The 18,495-nt window shown below is 37.9% G+C and overlaps 1 protein-coding gene across 1 annotated transcript in view; it reads right to left on the bottom strand.

Moving 5' to 3' along the window:
* KIF13B (kinesin family member 13B) overlaps positions 1-18,495 on the bottom strand; it is a 267,948-nt gene that overhangs the window by 185,332 nt on the left and 64,121 nt on the right. The window contains exon 3 of the mRNA XM_075556442.1: positions 10,889-10,901. Within this exon, the coding sequence (XP_075412557.1) occupies positions 10,889-10,901 (13 nt within the window). The remainder of the gene's footprint in view (positions 1-10,888; positions 10,902-18,495) is intronic.

Here is an 18,495-nt window from a genome sequence, read left to right as displayed (position 1 = left end):
AAAATATTAATAACAGAATCCAAGGCATGTTAATAAGTGTTATACACCATGGCCATGTAAGATCTATTCCAGGGATGATTCAATATTAGAAATTCAATAAGCACAACACATCACACCAATAGAACAAAGGAAACGAAGATGATCTCTAGACCATAAAATTCAACACCCTTTCTTGATCAAAATATTCAAGAAAATGGAAATAGAAATAAAGTCTTTAATATGATTAAGGGAATATATAAAAAGTCAAAATCCAACATTATAGTTAATGGAGAAAAAAGTTTCCTTCCTTGAAATTAGAAACAAAAAAAGGGGTCTGTTCTCACAACTTTGATTCAGTACTTACTAGAAGTCCTAATCAGAATAAGAAGGAAATAAAAGGTATCCACATTGGAAAATAAGAAATAAAATACCTCTACTTGTGGGTGATATGATCTTATATAGAGAAAAATCTCTAAAAGTCCACAAGAAAACTTCTAGGGCTTATTAAAAAATGTACAAGGTCAACAAACAAAAACCTACTGAGCTTCTTTCTGTACACTAGTGATGAGAAACGTGAAACTTAGGAAGAGAATTCTTTGTAGAGTAGTAACTAAGAGAACAAAATTCCTAAGAATAAACCTTCCCAGAGACATAAAAGGCTTATACAATGAAAATGATAAAATCTTGCTTATAGACATTAGAGAAAATTTATATAAATGAAAAGGCATTCCTTGGATCCTGTACTGGAAATGTTTTTATTGTATGGGGTCAATATACCCAAAGCAATCTATGGATTCAAAATCAAAACCCAAACCAAACTCATTGTCATCAGGTTGATTTTAATAGAGAACAAGCCAGACCTGCCCATAGGAAATCTTTGCAGAGGCAGAGAAAGTCACATCTTTCTACAGGAAAATGACTGTTTGAATCATCTATTATTTGGTTAGTAATCAAATTATTTAACTACTGTGCCACCAGAACTCAGATCCAAAACCATTTTTTACAGAAGTTTGAAAGAAAAATAACCCAGCTTTATACAAAATGACGAGACTCTCTAATAGCTAAAACAATGCTAATATAGACCAAAGTAAGAAGATACCCACTTCCTGATTTTAAAATATACTGTTCGTTCAGCTGCAAAAGGGGCATTGGTGGCATTGTGGGTTGTTAGGCTGCTAACCATAAATTAGTAGTTTAAACCCACCTGCTGTTCTTTGGCAGAAAGGTGAAGCTGATTGCTCCCATGAAGATTCATTGTCTCAGAAACCCTATCTAGGGTTGATAATGAAGCACTAAACATGTTCTTATTCACCAAACATGGAATCACCTTGATGGCAGTGATTACGTTTTACACAGCTAATGTAATCAAAACAGGCTGACTCTGGTATAACAGGCACAAAGATCAGTGGATTAGAATTGAGAGTCTAGAAATGAACCCGTATGTCTATGGTCAACTGATCTTTGATAAGGATACTACTTATATTCAGTGGGGGAAAGAAAACTTCAAAATGGTGCTGAGGGAAATTAATATGGTGATACTTAAAGCAAGTGGGAATTGAAACCTCATGATCTAGCAATACCACTATTAAACATACATGCCAAAGAAACACAAGTGTATGTATGCTCCCACATGTTTATAGCAGCACAGTTCATAACAGCAAGAAACGAAACAACCCAAAAGCCCAAAAGTGGGAGAATGGATAAAGAAACTATGGTACATACATACACACGATGGAATACTATGCATCCCAAAAAAATAGTAATGGAAACATGAAACACCGCAGGACATGGAAAGACCTGGAAACCATTATGCTGAGTGAAGTTAGTCAATTACAAAAGGACAAGTATTGTATGAATTCACTACTATAAGGAGAAACCCCAATTAAACAAATCTTAGAGACTAATTCCCAAACAAAAAGGTAGAAAGTCCCTCTTATGTGTCATTCATAAGAATCTCCTCGAAAGAAAAGACCTCACATTGATTAGGTTCACTCCCTCAAGAAGAGGAGGAAGGGAAAAACCACCCACTTGAGGCTATACAACACTGAGACAAGGCTGCAACAAGTCAACAGGCCCTCCCAGGAATGAGAGGAGAACCTTACCGGGAAATCAAGTCCAGACCAGGATAGGGGAGCTTCTACAGTTCAGAGGAGGCACTGATATTTCTGTTGGTGGGTATGGTGGGGTAAATGCGGAAGAGCAACATCACATCGGGAAGAGATGACAAACAATAATTGTAAGGGGGGGGGGCTGCAAGTAAATAAATAATAAATGTGGAGAACCTAAGGGGAGAATAACCCTGATTTTCTGTTCCTGGGAAGACACTATGAATATGGTTCTACCCAACTCTCCTTAACCCTACCACGGACTAAGCACTATGTCATAGTGACTATGATGACCTTAGGTGCTCGCCTGACAGACAACATAGCAGCCTCATAGGGGTACACCAGAAGGACCCATCATAGAAGCCTGACTGAATGAACTGGGTCCTACCTCAAAACTACCTCTACCCTTGAACTTAGTGCTGAAAGACTGATGGTACAGGAAACAAAGAGTGGCTACCCCAATACTGTTGAAATGGTGGCTATTGGACACAGGTGTGACCCCTGGCTTAGTGGTATCCAATGAAAGGGCACCAGAACCACCATATGTTTAATACCTCAATGCTCCCCTGTATTTAGATGACATTTTTTAGTCTGATAGGCAAGGATCTGCACTTGTAAGAAATTATACAGGAAAAATTTCCCCTAGCACCAACCTCCATGCTCACTGTAAACAGTTTGATCAATTAAGAATTCAATCTGTATAAAACAACAACACATGGATTGCAGCTTGCAGTTGGATTATACTCACATAAACTCATATCAACAGTATCAAGGCTATGTCATTGGATAAATTATTGATGTTATCAATGTATTCACCTTATACCCTAGAGGAATGACTGACAATGTTTTTCTTTTCTGTTATTTTTCTGCCTTTTGTTTGTTCAGTTTTGTTGTTGTTGTTCTTGTTAGGTTTTTGTGGGGGGGGGTTTGGTCATCACATAACCACCAAAATAAACCAGAGTCGTTCATAACTCAAGGGAAAGCAGATGGATTCTAGCCCCCGCACCCCATAATTCTAGCCCTAATCCAAGAGCAGTTAGTTCTTATATAATGGCCCTGCTCAATATTCACTTTCATGAAAAAAATCACTGGAGATAAGGGTGCTATAGTAAAGTTTGGTGACAAAAGCAGATAGTGCCCAGCTATCAATTGGAATAATGTCAGGGATCTTACAGACTTGTTTTTAAACAAGCAGTCATCTAAGTGAGCGTTCAACTAAGTTCACATCGAAGGAGTATACCAGCCTGTGTGATCTAAAGATGATAACAAAATCCAAATATGATGAAGGGGAAAATATCAGAGTTAAATAGTGAACACGTAATCTGGATGGACAGTGGGAGCCCAAAATCCATCTGTGGAGTTTATAGTCAAATTAAACCTCTGGCTAATCGCCTCTGGCCACAGGCGAGGGATTCAGACAGCTTTACTAGAAGACAGAGATTATTGTAAACTTGATTATGGTGTATCAAATCATGGTATAATATGATACTTGGTCAGTTGATCTCCCTCTTGACCCAACCTGAATTTGCTCAAGGCTCAAGTATTTCTCACTTGTTCCACGACAGAAATTTCTGCTCTGTCTGTCTAAGAATTGAGGTGGTCTTTTCTTTCTTACTCTTTATTTGTATTTTTTATCCTTATACTAATATTATTATTTTTTCTCCTTGCCATTTTCTTTTTTATTGTTTCTGTTGGGTTTCCCATTTGTGAAGCACAGAAGGAGTAGGTACATCGAGACAATAACTGATGCAATGATTTATCAGGGACATGGGGAGGGACATGGGGAGGAGATGCAATGATTTATCAGGGACATGCGGGAGCAAACAATGAAAGCAGGAGAGGGGAGGGAACATTAGAACTAACTGTGGTGATGTATATACAACTCTTTTAAAAAGTGATTTAACTATGGAAGTATATCACATATGAATACTCTATCAAAAAAACTACTAAAATAAAAAAGAAAAGAAACCCAACTTGATCAATGCTGACTACGGGTGAAAAAGGAGTTGCTGCGTAGGGGGCAATGAGTTTATATTAATGGTAGTAGAAAAATTTGGAATAGCTGTATAACACAAAGTGTATAATCAGTGACAATGAATTATACATGTAGAAGTGGAGATTGTTTTGTTGTATATTTTTTGCCACAATTAATAAAAAATTAATTACACAAATAACAATGTGTACAAGGAAGAAGAAAATGTTCTAGAATTGATTTTGGTGATGATTGTACAACTCTTTTTTGTCATTACTGTTATATTCTATTTATTTAAGTACTTTTACTGGGGGCTCTTACAACTCTTATCACAATTCATACATTTATCCATTGTGTCAAGCACATCTGCACATATGCTGCCATCATCATTTTCAAAGCATTCTCTTTCCACTTGAACCTCTGATATCAGCTCCCCATTTCTTCCTCCTCCCTCGCCAGCCCCCTCCCTCATGAACCCTTGATAAGTTATAGATTATTTTCATATCTTACATCATCATCCATCACCCTTCCCCCACTTTTCTGTTGTTCTTCCCCCTGGGAGGGGGTTATAAATTGATTTTTTTGTGATTGATTTCCCCTTTCTCCCTCTACCCTCTCCTAATCCTCCTGCTATCTCTACTCTCATTGTTGGCCCCAAGGGGTTTTTCTATCCTGGAATCCCTGTGTTGAGGGCTCTTATCTGTAGCAGTGTGCATCTTCTGGTCTAATTCGACTTGTAAGGTAGAATTGAGGTCATGATAGTTTGGGGGAGGAAGCACCAAAGAACGAGAGGAAAGTTGTGTGTTTCATTGGTGCTCTAGTGCACCCTGATGGGCTCATCTCTTCCCTGCTACCCCTCTGTGAGGATATGTCCAATTGTCTACAGATGGGCATTGGGTTTCCACTCCATGCTGCCCCCACCCCTCCTCATTCACATTGGGTATGGTTTTGTTCTGGGTCTTAGATGCCTGATACCTGATTTCATCTACACCTCATGATCACACAGGCTGGTGTGCTTCTCCCATGTGGGCTTTGTTGCTTCTGAGCTAAATGGCCACTTGTTTATCTTCAAGCCTTTAAGACACCAGATGCTATATTTTTTTATAGCTGGGCACCATCCGCTTTATTCATGACATTTGCTTATGCACTAATTTTGCATTCAGCATGTGCAAAACTTTTTAAACACCCCCCCCCCCATTTAGTATTCAACCAGTAAGAGAAATAAAGTCTTGATATATGCTATAAAGTAGAGAGCATTGGAAGACATTATGCTTACCTAAATAAGCTAATCACAAAGGATAAATATTGGGCCTATTTACATAAAAGTACATACATAAAAAGACAAAAGGCAAAGTTTATTAGGGGTTACCAGGGGCAGAACGGCAGAGGAAAATGACACGTATGAGTTATTAAAAACTCTCATGAAGGGTGGGATGAAATGATTGATAAAAACTGAATAGGCAAAAGATGAGTGATTTAAGACTATCAATTTTAAAAGAAAGAAGAACAACTTCTGAGATTGTTTATGTACATTCAAAAAATCTCAAGTTTTTGGTTCATTGGTTTAGGGCAGTGGTTCTCAGCGTGACCCCTTTGTGAGTTGAACGACCCTTTCACAAGGGTTGCCTGATTCATTAACAGTAGCAAAATTACAGTTATGAAGTAGCAATGAAAATAATTTTATGATGGGGGGGTCACCACAACATGAAAAACTGAATTAAAGGGTTTAAACATGAGGAAGGTTGAGAACCACTGGCTTAGAGGTTTGGGGGTCATAGTTTCAGAGGACATTCCAACTAATTAACATGCTTAGTGCTTCTGTTCTACCACCTAGTTCATTGCATCATGCTTGGACCCCACAAGTTTTCTCAAACTTTCACTCATTGCCACTGGGTTGAGTCTGACTCATAATGATGCTACAGGGCAGAAATGCCTTTACGGGTTTCCAAGACTGGAATTTTGAGGTGGTTATGAATTGATGACCTTGAGATTAGCAAATCCTACAACATCTAGCAGTCATCGATTAGTCTCTATCACCAGAAGCAACAACAACAACAAAAAAGAATCAGGAATGTGAAGAAGATGCAGAGTGGGGGGCTAATTGCCTCCAAGAATGACTGCCTTCTTTGCCATGAGACCAGAAGAACTGGATGGTGTTCAGTTACCATTGCAGAACACTTTGAGCAAAGATTCCAAAGAATCTTGATGAGAAGAGGGGAAATAGAACAGAATTTCAAATCTAGACTCTCTAGGTTTCCTGGAGCCATGGATAGTGGATAAACTCCTGACACTACTACCCAGAGGTAATCTTTAAAACTTAAACCAAAAGTATCCACTGAAGTATGTCAGAATAATAGTTTGGCTTAACTAGTAAAAAGATCTGCCTTAAGCATTGCGCTCTTTAAGAACTAAGTATAGGAGACCAATCTGACAACAATCTGAAAGATTGGCTAGCAAGTTTAATGTGCTGTGAGTGTATGTTAACGAGGAAAGAACAATTCAGAAAAACAGGGTCAGAATGGTTGCACCACCTGAAAAATGTGATCAGTGTCACTAACTGGAACATCTACTGCTGAGCTCGTGTATATTTTACTGTGTCTACTTCTCAATAACAATGCATAAAACTTCGAAGTGGTGGCTTACAAAGTGGGTGCTAGCAATTCTCAAACATGTAGATGAGCAAAAGAAACTAGATCTCCCCAAAGAACCTAATATCAAAATTTATGAGGAGCTATACTTCAAACCACATTTGTTGTCACCAGAGTGAGAATCAATAAAGCAGGGTAAGATTAAATAAAATGAAGTTCAGATTACATTTCTCCTGAGAGCTTTGAACTCTCATCTCATAGTTATATTTCATTCTGTTCCAAACGTGGCTCAGTAGAAATCATCCTACCATATATACTCGAGTATAAGCTGACCCGAGTATAAGCCGAGGTGCCTAATTATTACATGGGAAACCAGAAAAACTGATTGACTCAAGTATAAGCCTAGGGTGGAAAATGCAGAAGCTATTGGTGAGTTTCTATAATCAAAACAAATGAAAATAAAATTACTAAAAATTGAGACATCAGTGGGGCAATGTATTTAAATATTTATTTTAAATAAAAAACATAAATAAAAGGACAAGTCATTTAACATTAGTAAACCAGCACAGTATAAGTGGAAAATAGGTTCAACAAAAACTATAAGGTATCAACAATGATACCTTAAGAGTACTACTATTCCCTGAGCTCAATCAGCAACCAAGCTAAAATGTAAACAGTTAAAATCCTTCAAAACTGGTTTCCTCATCATCATCCGTATCCCAACGCAGAGCTTCAGCTGGTGTGAGGTCATCATAGACGCTGTCCTCACTGAGATCACCATCACTGCTGTCATTTTCATACAAAGCGCAGTCTTCACTGCCATCCACAGCATTACTAATACTACATTTCTGGAAGGCACGTCGCACCATGTCTTCTGGAATGTCTTCCCATGCATCTCGAATGCACTTTGCTGTTAACTCTATGTCATGTTTCATAAGATTTCCTCCTTTGGTTACTCGGGCTTGCCCATATGACATCCATTCATGCCACATCCTTCGCACACAGTCTTTAAAAGGCTTATTCAAAGATACATCCAGAGGCTGAAGTACAGATGAAAGCCCACCTGGAATAACGGCTAAAGTAACTTTACTAGATTTTGCCAATTTTTTTATGTCATCCGATAGGTGGGCTCTGAACATATCCCAAACAAGTAACGATGGCTTTTTCTTTAAGGCTGCTCCTGATCGTCTGTTCCAAATTTCTTCCAGCCATTTTTTGGTTCCGTCCTCATCCATCCAGCCTTTAACATGTGCACGCACAGTAATTCTTGGTGGGAAATTGATATTTTTAGGCAAGGTCTTTCTTTTAAAAATAATGACAGGACGCAGCTTAGTTTCATTAGCAAAACATGATAGAACAAGTGTAAAGTGGTGGGGGGGGGGGTTTTCATTTCCTGTGGTTTTGAGAAAAATGTTTTTTTTCTCCTAAACTTGCCACAGTTCTGTTGCTTGGAAGATCAAAAGTCATGGCAGTTTCATCCATATTCCAAATATCTGCCAGGTCATAATTATAAATCCTTCTTTGTTTTATAATAAATGACTGGCGTGGCATACAGTAATTTTTTCTTCAAGGTCTTGTGGCAATTTCTGGGAAATCTTTGTTCTTTGTTTCAAACATAGTAGGCTAAACCTATTCATGAAGCGGGAACACCATCCTGCTGACACAGCAAATTTTTCAATGCCTGGTGCTTTATATTTGTCATCCTTAGCCATTTGTAGAACACGTATGTGGATCCCCATGCGTGTTACGCAGTAACCATTTTGACGACACTCCATAACCCATTTATGCAATTCACTCTCTAGAGCCCCATAAAAAGACGTTAAGCCACGACTGAGCTTTCCTGGCTTTTGGTATCTGGTCCAAGTCAGTCTTCATTTTCCGCCACCCCCTCACTTGCTTTTCGTAAACACAGAATTCCCTACTTGCAATACTGTTATTGCTCTCTTCTGCTCTTGACACAACCTTCATTTTGAAACCAGCCTCATATGACCAGCATTTTTGCTTTGGTTCAAGAGTATCCATTTCTAATAGGATAAAAAAACAAGACTTTGAAAAAGAACACCCCACCCCGCGACGTGTTAGCCGGGAGGAGGGTGGGGGGGAGTCCGTGTGGGTGGGGGATGCAGGATGTGAATTAACACAGAGACCAGAGGGGAGAGAGGGAACACAGCTACAGACACATCTTACCAGTTCAGCTGCCAGCGTAAGTGAATTACTATGGATGCTTCTGTGAATTGGAGCCATCCATGTCATAGGACGGCTCTGATTGGTTAGATGCAAGTAAACAAACATTCAAATCCCTGCAGTGTCGGCGGGGCTTTGAATGAACAGAGGAAAAACGGCAATCACCCGCGAGATAACGGGCGCTCATCCCGTTACCTGGGGGGGAGGGGCGGGGGGAGCAAGATGTTACACCTCGCTGGGGTACCACTGACCCATGTATAAGCCGAACCCCAGTTTTTCAGCACATTTTTTGTGCTGAAAAACTCGGTTTATACACAAGTATATACGGTAATTCTTTCCGAATATACAATTGCAACTGTCCCCTCAAAGGACCAATAACCATATGTGTACACTTAATTTGCTCGAAATTGTATTCTTCTCCACATTCTTTTCACAATTTAAGGATTTCTTTAACAACATTTCACATTCCTAATTTCAGTAGACAAGCTATCACTAAAATAACCATAGCAAGAGCTATATGCTAAGTACTGTTGGGAGGAAACTGAGATACAGCTGGGATGGGGACTCAGGGACTCAGGCTCAAAAGTTCATGCTTCTCATCACTGTGCTATAATATCTCTATTCTCTAAATATGTCAACACTACTGAATGATCCACTTCAAGTTCTAGAATTTTATAAATTATTAGAGTACTCATCCAAGCTATACATGTTATTAAAAGTATAAAAAACATGTCCTTTTCTTTCAAAATATGCATTTGCCCTTTAAAATTTTTAAAACTGTTTTCAATTATCAGAAAGTACATATTTTATGTAAAAAATCCAAACATAGAATCATAAGATTAATTTAAAAAAAAAAGAATCATAAAGTTAAAAATGACAGTCTCTCCTTTCACCAAGCATACCACTCCCCTGCCATAACCAGTGTGTTAACAATGTGGTATTTAGTCTTCATATTTATGTCAACACATTTTCTATACATATTAAGACACAGTTTAATTAAATAAAACATGGATAACTTTAAAATAGTCATATGATAGCTTTCTATCTAGACTTATATAATCTAGAATTTGTTCTACCAAAAATATGAAAAAGGAACAAGAACATGTACATTAGTGGTTGTCAAGGCAGGCCGGATGGGGATGTAAAAGGAAGACTCAGCACTTAAGACATCCTAAGGTCCTATTTCAGGTGATGGAAAAGTCTGGGAATGAGTAAGCAATAGCTGAACAACATGATGGACAAAACTTGCTGCCACCAAACAGAGCAAGTAAAGAATGCTGAAACGGCAACTGTATATATATATATATATATATATATATATATATACCACAAACAAAAATAAAACTTTAATATACACATATATAAAGAAAGCAGTGCTAATTCAACTGTTTTAAAACATTTCAAAAATCTCAACCAGCTATACTTATACCTATTTCAGCAATAACAATAATGAACAAATAATTCAACCACAGACTTAAAAACAAACAAGAATGTAGATAAAAATAATGAGTTTCCTGCAAAGTTCCAAGTAACTTCAAAAAATACTCAATCTAAAAACTGTGCTCATTTCAGCACACCTATAAATTCCAAAGAGACACAGAAACTGACCCACTCACATTAGTTTCTCTAAAATCAAGGCTCAAATTTAAGATCAAAGTACATTCCCAGGAGGAAGCTGTGGACCAGAGCAGGTTTCTGTTGGCCGAGGAATGCATTCCCAGCTGTCTCTGGAGCCATGTGGATGAATCTGCCAGCACCATTGTGACCACTGTTTTGGAACTGCCAGTTTGGAGCCAATCCATGGAGGACAGCAGAGCACAAGAGGAATCTGTGTCGCTGTTGCTAAGAGACTAGTCAGTACTCGTCAAGTACAAATACAGCTTTTCCAAAAACCGCCAGTTCCTCATATGCCAATAAAAGGTCCTGGGCTTATGAATAACCAGACAGCTTCCAGATTTCTTTTAGAAACTAACAAAGAGAAAATGTCTTCATTTTGGAGAAGAAAAACACCAGTACTTCAAAAATATTAAAAGCATCACACAATAATCCAAATCTCTTACCTTTGGCTGGCTCCTGAATTCCCAAGTGTCATCATTCACATGAAAAATAAAAGAGGTGGGGAGAGAAATATTTAGACAATTCATTTAAAAGGCTAAAATGATAATATTATGTATATTCACATTAAGAATACAAAATATTACCTGTAAAACTAAGTGGCTATTAAAATAAAGAATATATTTTTTTACCTAGTAATTACGGAAATCTGACTGATGTGACTCAGACAGAGGAGAGACTATCCGAACACTGAATAATGCTAAGTCCTGATATTTCTCCCTCACACATTTTGCTTATTCTTTGAAATAAGCAAACATTTTGAAAACATAAAAAAAACTGATTTTATTTCCAAGTAGTTTTCTCTGCTTTGATAAATCAGCAGCTTACTCTGCCTCTTCTACACCCTACTATAAAAATTAAATTCTATTAGGGTTTAAAAAACAAAAACGGACCAACTGATAGGAACAACTAATTTCTTGCCAGTGAATTACAACATATTCCATTTCATTTGTTAAGCTTGCTGCTCATGTCCCTTCTTCTCTCTGAACTGTCACAATTACATGTGGTTTCAAATTTTAGGGAAAGTACCAAGAACTCCCATAGACCCTTCCTGCTAATCCAACAACTGTTAAAAGGCCACAGATGCTCTATCAACCTCATCCCCTTCCCTCTCTCTTTTCTCTCTTCTCGCTCCACACTTCCCTCCCCTTACCTTTTCTGTCCCCCTCTCTCTCCCTAGACACACACACACACATGAGCTTCAAAAGGTTGAGAGAAATCGCTAGCAGGTAGACATGTTTAACTTGGATAGAAAAAGAAGGTAACAGACAATAAAAGGAAGATTTGCAAGACATGATGGAAGTAGGGGAAGACACTGGATGGAGAGAGAGCAAGCGTTAAAAGCCACAGAGTTAACTTTTGTAATATATACTATCCTGCTATAACAGAGATCTACGAGTAGCTATGTGAGCAGATAGGTGGGCTAAATAGGTATGGGAAGAGAAAACACATATTATCAAAAATCTTTATAAGCCTGAAAGAGAATATCTGTACACAGGTGATTATCTTTTCTGTGAATATATCTATGAATGTGATGAAGCCTGGACATGGTTAAAGCACAGGATTCTCGGTTCTTTAGGGATAGACTAAATGGCTGGTATCATTGCTTACAAATGTGTCTTAATCTTGATGGAGCTTATATTGATTAATAAAGTTAGTATTTTATATTCTTACATTTAAAAAAAAGAAAACAAGGAAAGTACTTCTAAAATTGGAATAAAATGGAAACAATAACTGCAGCTGTAGGAATAAATGGTCTTTTTCAGAGGATTAAGTCAAAATCCTATGCCAAGTCTGCACTTGAAACTACACATAGAATTGCTTCCATCTAATCATCCATGGGTCGGAACTGATACAATGGCACCTAACACCATCAATCATCTGTACATCTGCCTTGTGACATAAGATTTTCCACTAAAGTTAATTTAACAAAGTATTTCAGGTTAGAACTCTAAAACTTCAAGGAAAGTCTTCCAAATGAGATACGCTTGTCTAATAGATTTTAGAGCAATATCTAAAATAGCTAACCTACTAAAGAAAATAATTTCTTTGGAACAAGACATATGGGAAAACTTCCTGACCAAAGGAGTTGTGTCATATAGGTTGAGGTTACTGACATAAACTATCATCTTTTTATAGGCCTTTATAAGCAAAACAGATTCTGGGCAATTATAGATAGCTTAATTATAAACCAAGCTGGAGTTAAGAAAAGAACTAGCATGTATAAAACACCCACAAGAGGCTAGGTGAATTGCATGCTCTGATGCCAATTTTACAAATTAAAAACTCACAATTCATGAAAATTACATGACCTGTCCAAGAAACAACATCAGGCAATGATGTATCTGGAACTCAAAGCCAGGTCTCTGACTCCGAAGTTCATGTTGTGTTCTTGTTCTACATGAGCCAAAACAACCTCTTCAAGTTTCCTCTACACTTCAGAATCTATGACTAATATATTAATAACTCTTGCTAACAGAATCACTTCCAAAAGTAATAGTTTCTTCAATAAAAAGGTAATGTTTGGTGCTTCTATTTGCTATTGGTAAGCTTACTATTTGCTATATTTATCAAAATGCAGATTACCTTTTATGAGAGGAAAACTAAGATACCTAGTATGATATTTCAAGTTTAAATAAAAGATCTTTACACAAAGTAAAAATCGACTCTTCCTAAGAAAAAAAGCAACAAATATGAAATTCCATAATATATGACACATAGCAGAAGACTCTAGGGACTAACAAATTCAGAACCTAATAATAAAAATAGAGACAAACCAGTAAATTAATTACAGGGTTAAGTTTCCAGGTAGGGATGTCAGTGGCTACAAAAGTAAAGCTCGAATAACCAGCACAGTCATGAGAAACCCAAAGATGTAATTACAGCTCTGTACAAAAGTTAATTAATTAATTAAATAAAACTTTTTCAAAATGTAGTTGCAATTCAATATGGAAATGTCTCACTTATCCCAAGATCCCTTACTTAGAAATTTCAGCTATCCAGATCTCAGCAGATTCAGGAAGATTCAAGAGAGAAGCCACAAGCACAGAAGCCTTCCTTTCTCAGATGAGCTGAACCACTATTTTGTTGTATTTAACTTTGCATTCTAAAAATATTTCAGATTTTAAAAATGTTCTAAAGATAGCACAAAGAACTCTTGTATATCCTTCACTCATTTTTCTCAAATGTTAACATCTTCTATAACTACAATGACAAGGATCAAAACCAGAAAACTAACACCAACACAAATATGTTAATCTACAGAAGAGCTCATTGAAATTTCACCATTTTCTCACTGTCTTTCTATGTCTGAGGATTCGATGAAAGATCACAGGATGCATGGAGTTGTCATGGTTCCTTCCATGAGGGGAAGCCTCAGTCTTTCTTTAGTCTCTCATGACCTTTTACTGATACTTGCGGTCAAGTAGATCCTAATTCATGTTGACTCCATGTTTGTCAGATTAGAAAGGTGACCCACCGAATTTTCAATCATGTTTTTACTACTCTTCATCTAGGTTCCATAATTCATTGCAATGGCTACACAGAACTCAGACAGTGCTCATTATCATAAGGTTTAGTGTGGGTGTTAAGGTTACAAGTTAGGTACAAAGGCTCAAGATAGATTGTTCAGTCAAACCATGTTATAAACTTCCTTTACTAATAAAGGTCCAAAGGGCATGTCACTCTGCTGTAAGTCTCAATCCCAAACCATTCAGTTCAAGTTTCTTAATTCCACGAAGCCAGCTTCCTAAATTAAGTGTCCAGGTGCACCGTGTCCAGTAAACCTCAGCTCCAGCTCCCTGGGTCAGTAAGCCCCACTTCCTGAATTACTGGTAAATTCACAAAGGCACCCCACCCCACACGCCAGCCTCTTGCAAAAAAGCACTCAGCTTTATGTGCTCTGCAGGCTGAGAAATCCACTGTTCTGGCTTCTGGTTCTGCTGCTGCTCTGCCCCTCTTCAAATGTCCAAGCTGTCTTCAAGACTATGGAGAATCACTGTCCAGGGTTCTAGGAGTCCAAAGGATACGTTCCACTTCTGGTTTTTGCTGGTTTTCTCTCCTGCTCCTAACATGGTCCATTTTATTTGCAGCAAAATAGCACTCTCAAAATATCCTATTAACAAACACTCACAGTTGTTGGTGTTTTTAAAATCATTTTATTAGGGGCACATACAACTCTTATCATAATTCATACATACATCAATTGTGTAAAGCACATTTGTACATTCTATGCCCTCATCATTCTCAAAATATTTGCTCTTCATGTAAGCCCATGGCATTAGCTCATTTTTCCCTTTCCCTCCCCGTTCCCCCCTTCCTCATGAACCCTTGATAATTTATAAATTATTATTTTGTCAGATCTTACACTGTCCAATGTCTCCCTTTACCCACTTTTCTACTGTCCATCCCGCAGGGAGGAGGTTATATGTAGATCCTTATCATCGTAATTGGTTCCCCCTCACTACCCCCTCCTTCCACCCTTCCAGTATCACCAGTCAGCACTGGTCCTGAAGGGATCATCTGCCCTGGATTCCCTGTGTTTCCAGGTCCTATCTGTACCAGTGTACATCCTCTGGTCTAACCTGACTTGCAAGGTAGGATTCGGATCATGACAGTGAAGGGGGGGAGGGGGAGCGGAGGAAGCATTTAGGAACTAGGGGAAAGTTGTATTTTTCATTGTTGCTACAGCAGACCCTGACTGGCTCCTCTCCTCCCAACACCCTTCTGTAAGAGGATGTCCAGTGGCCTACACATGGGCTTTGGGTCTCCACTCCGCACTCCCGCCCTCATTCACTATGGTAAGATTTTTTGTTCTGATGATACCTGATCCCTTCAACACCTTGTGATCGCACAGGCTGGCATGCTTCTTCCATGTGGTCTTAGTGATGATTTTATATAAGTTGATCATCTTAAGCAATGCTATTAATACTTCAGACAATGACAAAAATAAATAAATGAAATCTATATGGAATGCAAAAGTAAGCCACTCAGCTTCAGGTAAGTAGGAAGAAAAACCAACATAAGCAGAATGATAAATCAATTACTACTGTCAACTACCAAATTCAAACACTAAATCTAACTATTCCCTCTTCTAATTTTAAAGATTTTTTTCACGTTCCTGCTTGATTTTCTTTTGGAATCATTTGGACTGTTTTAACAAGATCTTACAAAAATTCGCTCTATGCATCACAAAGAACTTATTCTGATAGTCACACTAAGTAATTGTATTGCTGCTTTGTCTGACTGAGCCGGCAGTACCAGCAACCAAACAATGATCGTATAATAAGCTTTGTTTTACTCTTTTACTCTTTCCCCAATGTACTTTCTACATAAGAAATAAAGCTGACCTTACTAAAAATTATATTTAGACTACCTGGACTTAAAATGGAAGCTTATCAATCTTTGTTTTCTTATATAATTTCTGTAAGAAGTACAAATATCAGTAACAGCCCTCTTCTTTATCAATAGCATCTGCATGTCTCGATTTAGTCTTTATTATCTATGGAGCCCCTGGATGGTGGAAACAGTTAACCTGCATAGCTACTAACTGAAAGTTTGGAAGCTCAGGGACCTTGGGAGGAAAGCCTGGCAATTTACTTCTAAAAAATCAGTCATCAAAAACCCTATGGAGACAGTTCTGCTTAACACACATGAGGTCCTATAAGTTGCAATCAACTTGATAGAGGTTATTTTATGTTTGGACACTTCAGGCTCACAGCATGTTTATGCATGCTCAATAAATGTTAGGTATCATTACTGTGACTTTGTTTTACAAGGCACTTCTGTCTTAGTAAACTCCAAGCTAGCAGGTTGAGAAAAACTGAAAATATTTCGTGCATTATTTTAATTGTATGAAAACACTCCCCAAACCCATTGTTTAACAAATCCTCACCTGGTTTCCTTGAACAGAAGTTCAATTTCCAAGTATTCCCATAGTTTACATGTGAATGAAATGCTTGGTTAACTGAGATTCCTGTTTATCCCTTTCCTAAAATACAGTTTTCATCTTTGAAATGTCCTTCACACCGATCCTCTCATTATTTTTCACATTCATCCATTCTTTCAGTAAATCTTTACGATGTATCCACTAGGCAAATGCACAAGCCTAGGCTACTCCATTGAAAAACTCAGATAAAACTTCTGGTTAAAGATGTAAATTCTATCTCAACAGAAAGAATGAATATGCAATAAAATGCTAGATTCTAAGAGAAAATTTAAGCAGAGAAGGGTATCAGGGGCACAGGAATGGAGGTAGAGGGGCCATGAAAAGCTTCATTTGAACTGCTATGTGCACAGAGACCTCGTGGCAGTAAGGAAGCCAGCTACATGGGTAGGCAGTGGACATAGGGCTGCCTTACTTTCAGTTCCCATTTATGGTCTCACTGCCGTCTCCTCTCTTCTCTACAATCTGTCATTAATCAAGTCATAATTCTGCCTGCAGTCCTTCAAAGGCTTTTTATTGCCCACAAGAAAAGAGCCCTAAAGATGCAGTTGTTAAGCATCAGGCTGCTAAGTGAAAGGTCTGTGGTTCAAACCCACCAGTCGGTCTGGTTTCTTTGGCGAAAGATGTGACAATATCATATGCTTCTGTACAAATTACAATCTTGGAAATGCTATAGGGGCAGTTGTACTCTGTTCTATAGTGTCACTATTAAGTCAGAGTTGACTTGAGGGTGAAGGGTTTTTCATTCCCTACAAGTTCAAATTCAAACTCCAAAAGCGAGAGGCTCTTCACAAGATCTCCACCTTTCAGTCACAACCCCCTACCACTCTTCCCCAAATACTTTTGCTTTAAAAATATTTGGACTACTCTAAAAACTTGCCATGCCCTGTCATGGTTTGCTGCTTCATGCTTTCTATTACCTATGTACTTCTCTTATTCCTACGCTTAGTGACAGCTTACTGGTCTTTAAAAAAAAATAGCTTCTCAGTCCATTTTTAGATCACTCTCAGGTCTTCTTTTCTAAGACAACACTATCACTTTCGACATATGTTGAGCCCTTTATGAATACAGAGCATGTGATGGAGAAAAACAGCCATGCTTTACAAAAGAGACTTACTAGCAATTGCAATTTAAGCTTATAAACCAAATGAGTTTGGCCATCTGTTTCCCTGTAACAGGCTTACAGTTTTAGGAGCATTTAAGTTAAAGGTTTACCAGAAGCCAATGGTTATTGAAATAAGAAAACAAGAGAAATGTCAGCGAGAAAAGTATGGTTGGCTGTGGTCATTGAGGAGCTAGGCAAACAACCTGGGCAAGCATTCACTGCAACATTTATAGAGAGAATGAAGACTAAAGACAAAATAAGACAGCAATCTTTGTCTCCAGGAGGATGACAATCTAGCACAAAACTTCACACTATTAGAAAAACCTCCACTTGTATTTCATCATAAAAGACCATTATTTGTCATTAATGGTTTTTGGAGGAGGGCAGGGAAATAAGATATAGCTTAGAAAATTTTGTAGCAAAGTTCCGTTCAAATCACAACAACAAAACATTAACTCTTTTTGGTGTTTAATGAATTTACTCACTGGTATCAAAGAATATCGAGTCATATAGCATATCACCTTCCCAGATACTGCAAAGAAAGTAGTGCTGTTTAAACACATCATTTGCACATATACATATGAGCAACAACTTCTAAGGTCAGGAAAGAGTGTAAAATTTAATTTTAAAATTTTAAAAGTAATTTAAAATTCATGCGAAAAAAAGAGAGACCAGGAGTACTGTGAGGTAGGCTGGTGGGCCCCTTGAAACCATGGCCTTAGTCATCCTTCAAGTCTGAAATTCACTCCTGTGTTAGAATGCTCAACCACTTATGATACAAATGGCAGCATTTACCCAAGAATAGCACACAGAGGGTTAGGAATGAGGGGGGAATTGAAAAAGAAAAGAAGGAAGTAGGTAAGTGATGGTACAATGCTAATTTAATGTTCTATAATTTACCTCTAGGTTGTAAAAACTATAGTAATGGCTATGCAAAATGCACACATTCGTGATTAAAGGGTTTATTAAGGGAGTCAGTAAGTCGTAATGCCAGCGAGAAATGC

The sequence above is a fragment of the Tenrec ecaudatus genome, chromosome 8 (genome assembly GCF_050624435.1).
Source record: "Tenrec ecaudatus isolate mTenEca1 chromosome 8, mTenEca1.hap1, whole genome shotgun sequence".
NCBI lineage: Eukaryota > Metazoa > Chordata > Mammalia > Afrosoricida > Tenrecidae > Tenrec > Tenrec ecaudatus.
This window is presented reverse-complemented; position numbering and strand designations above follow the sequence as displayed.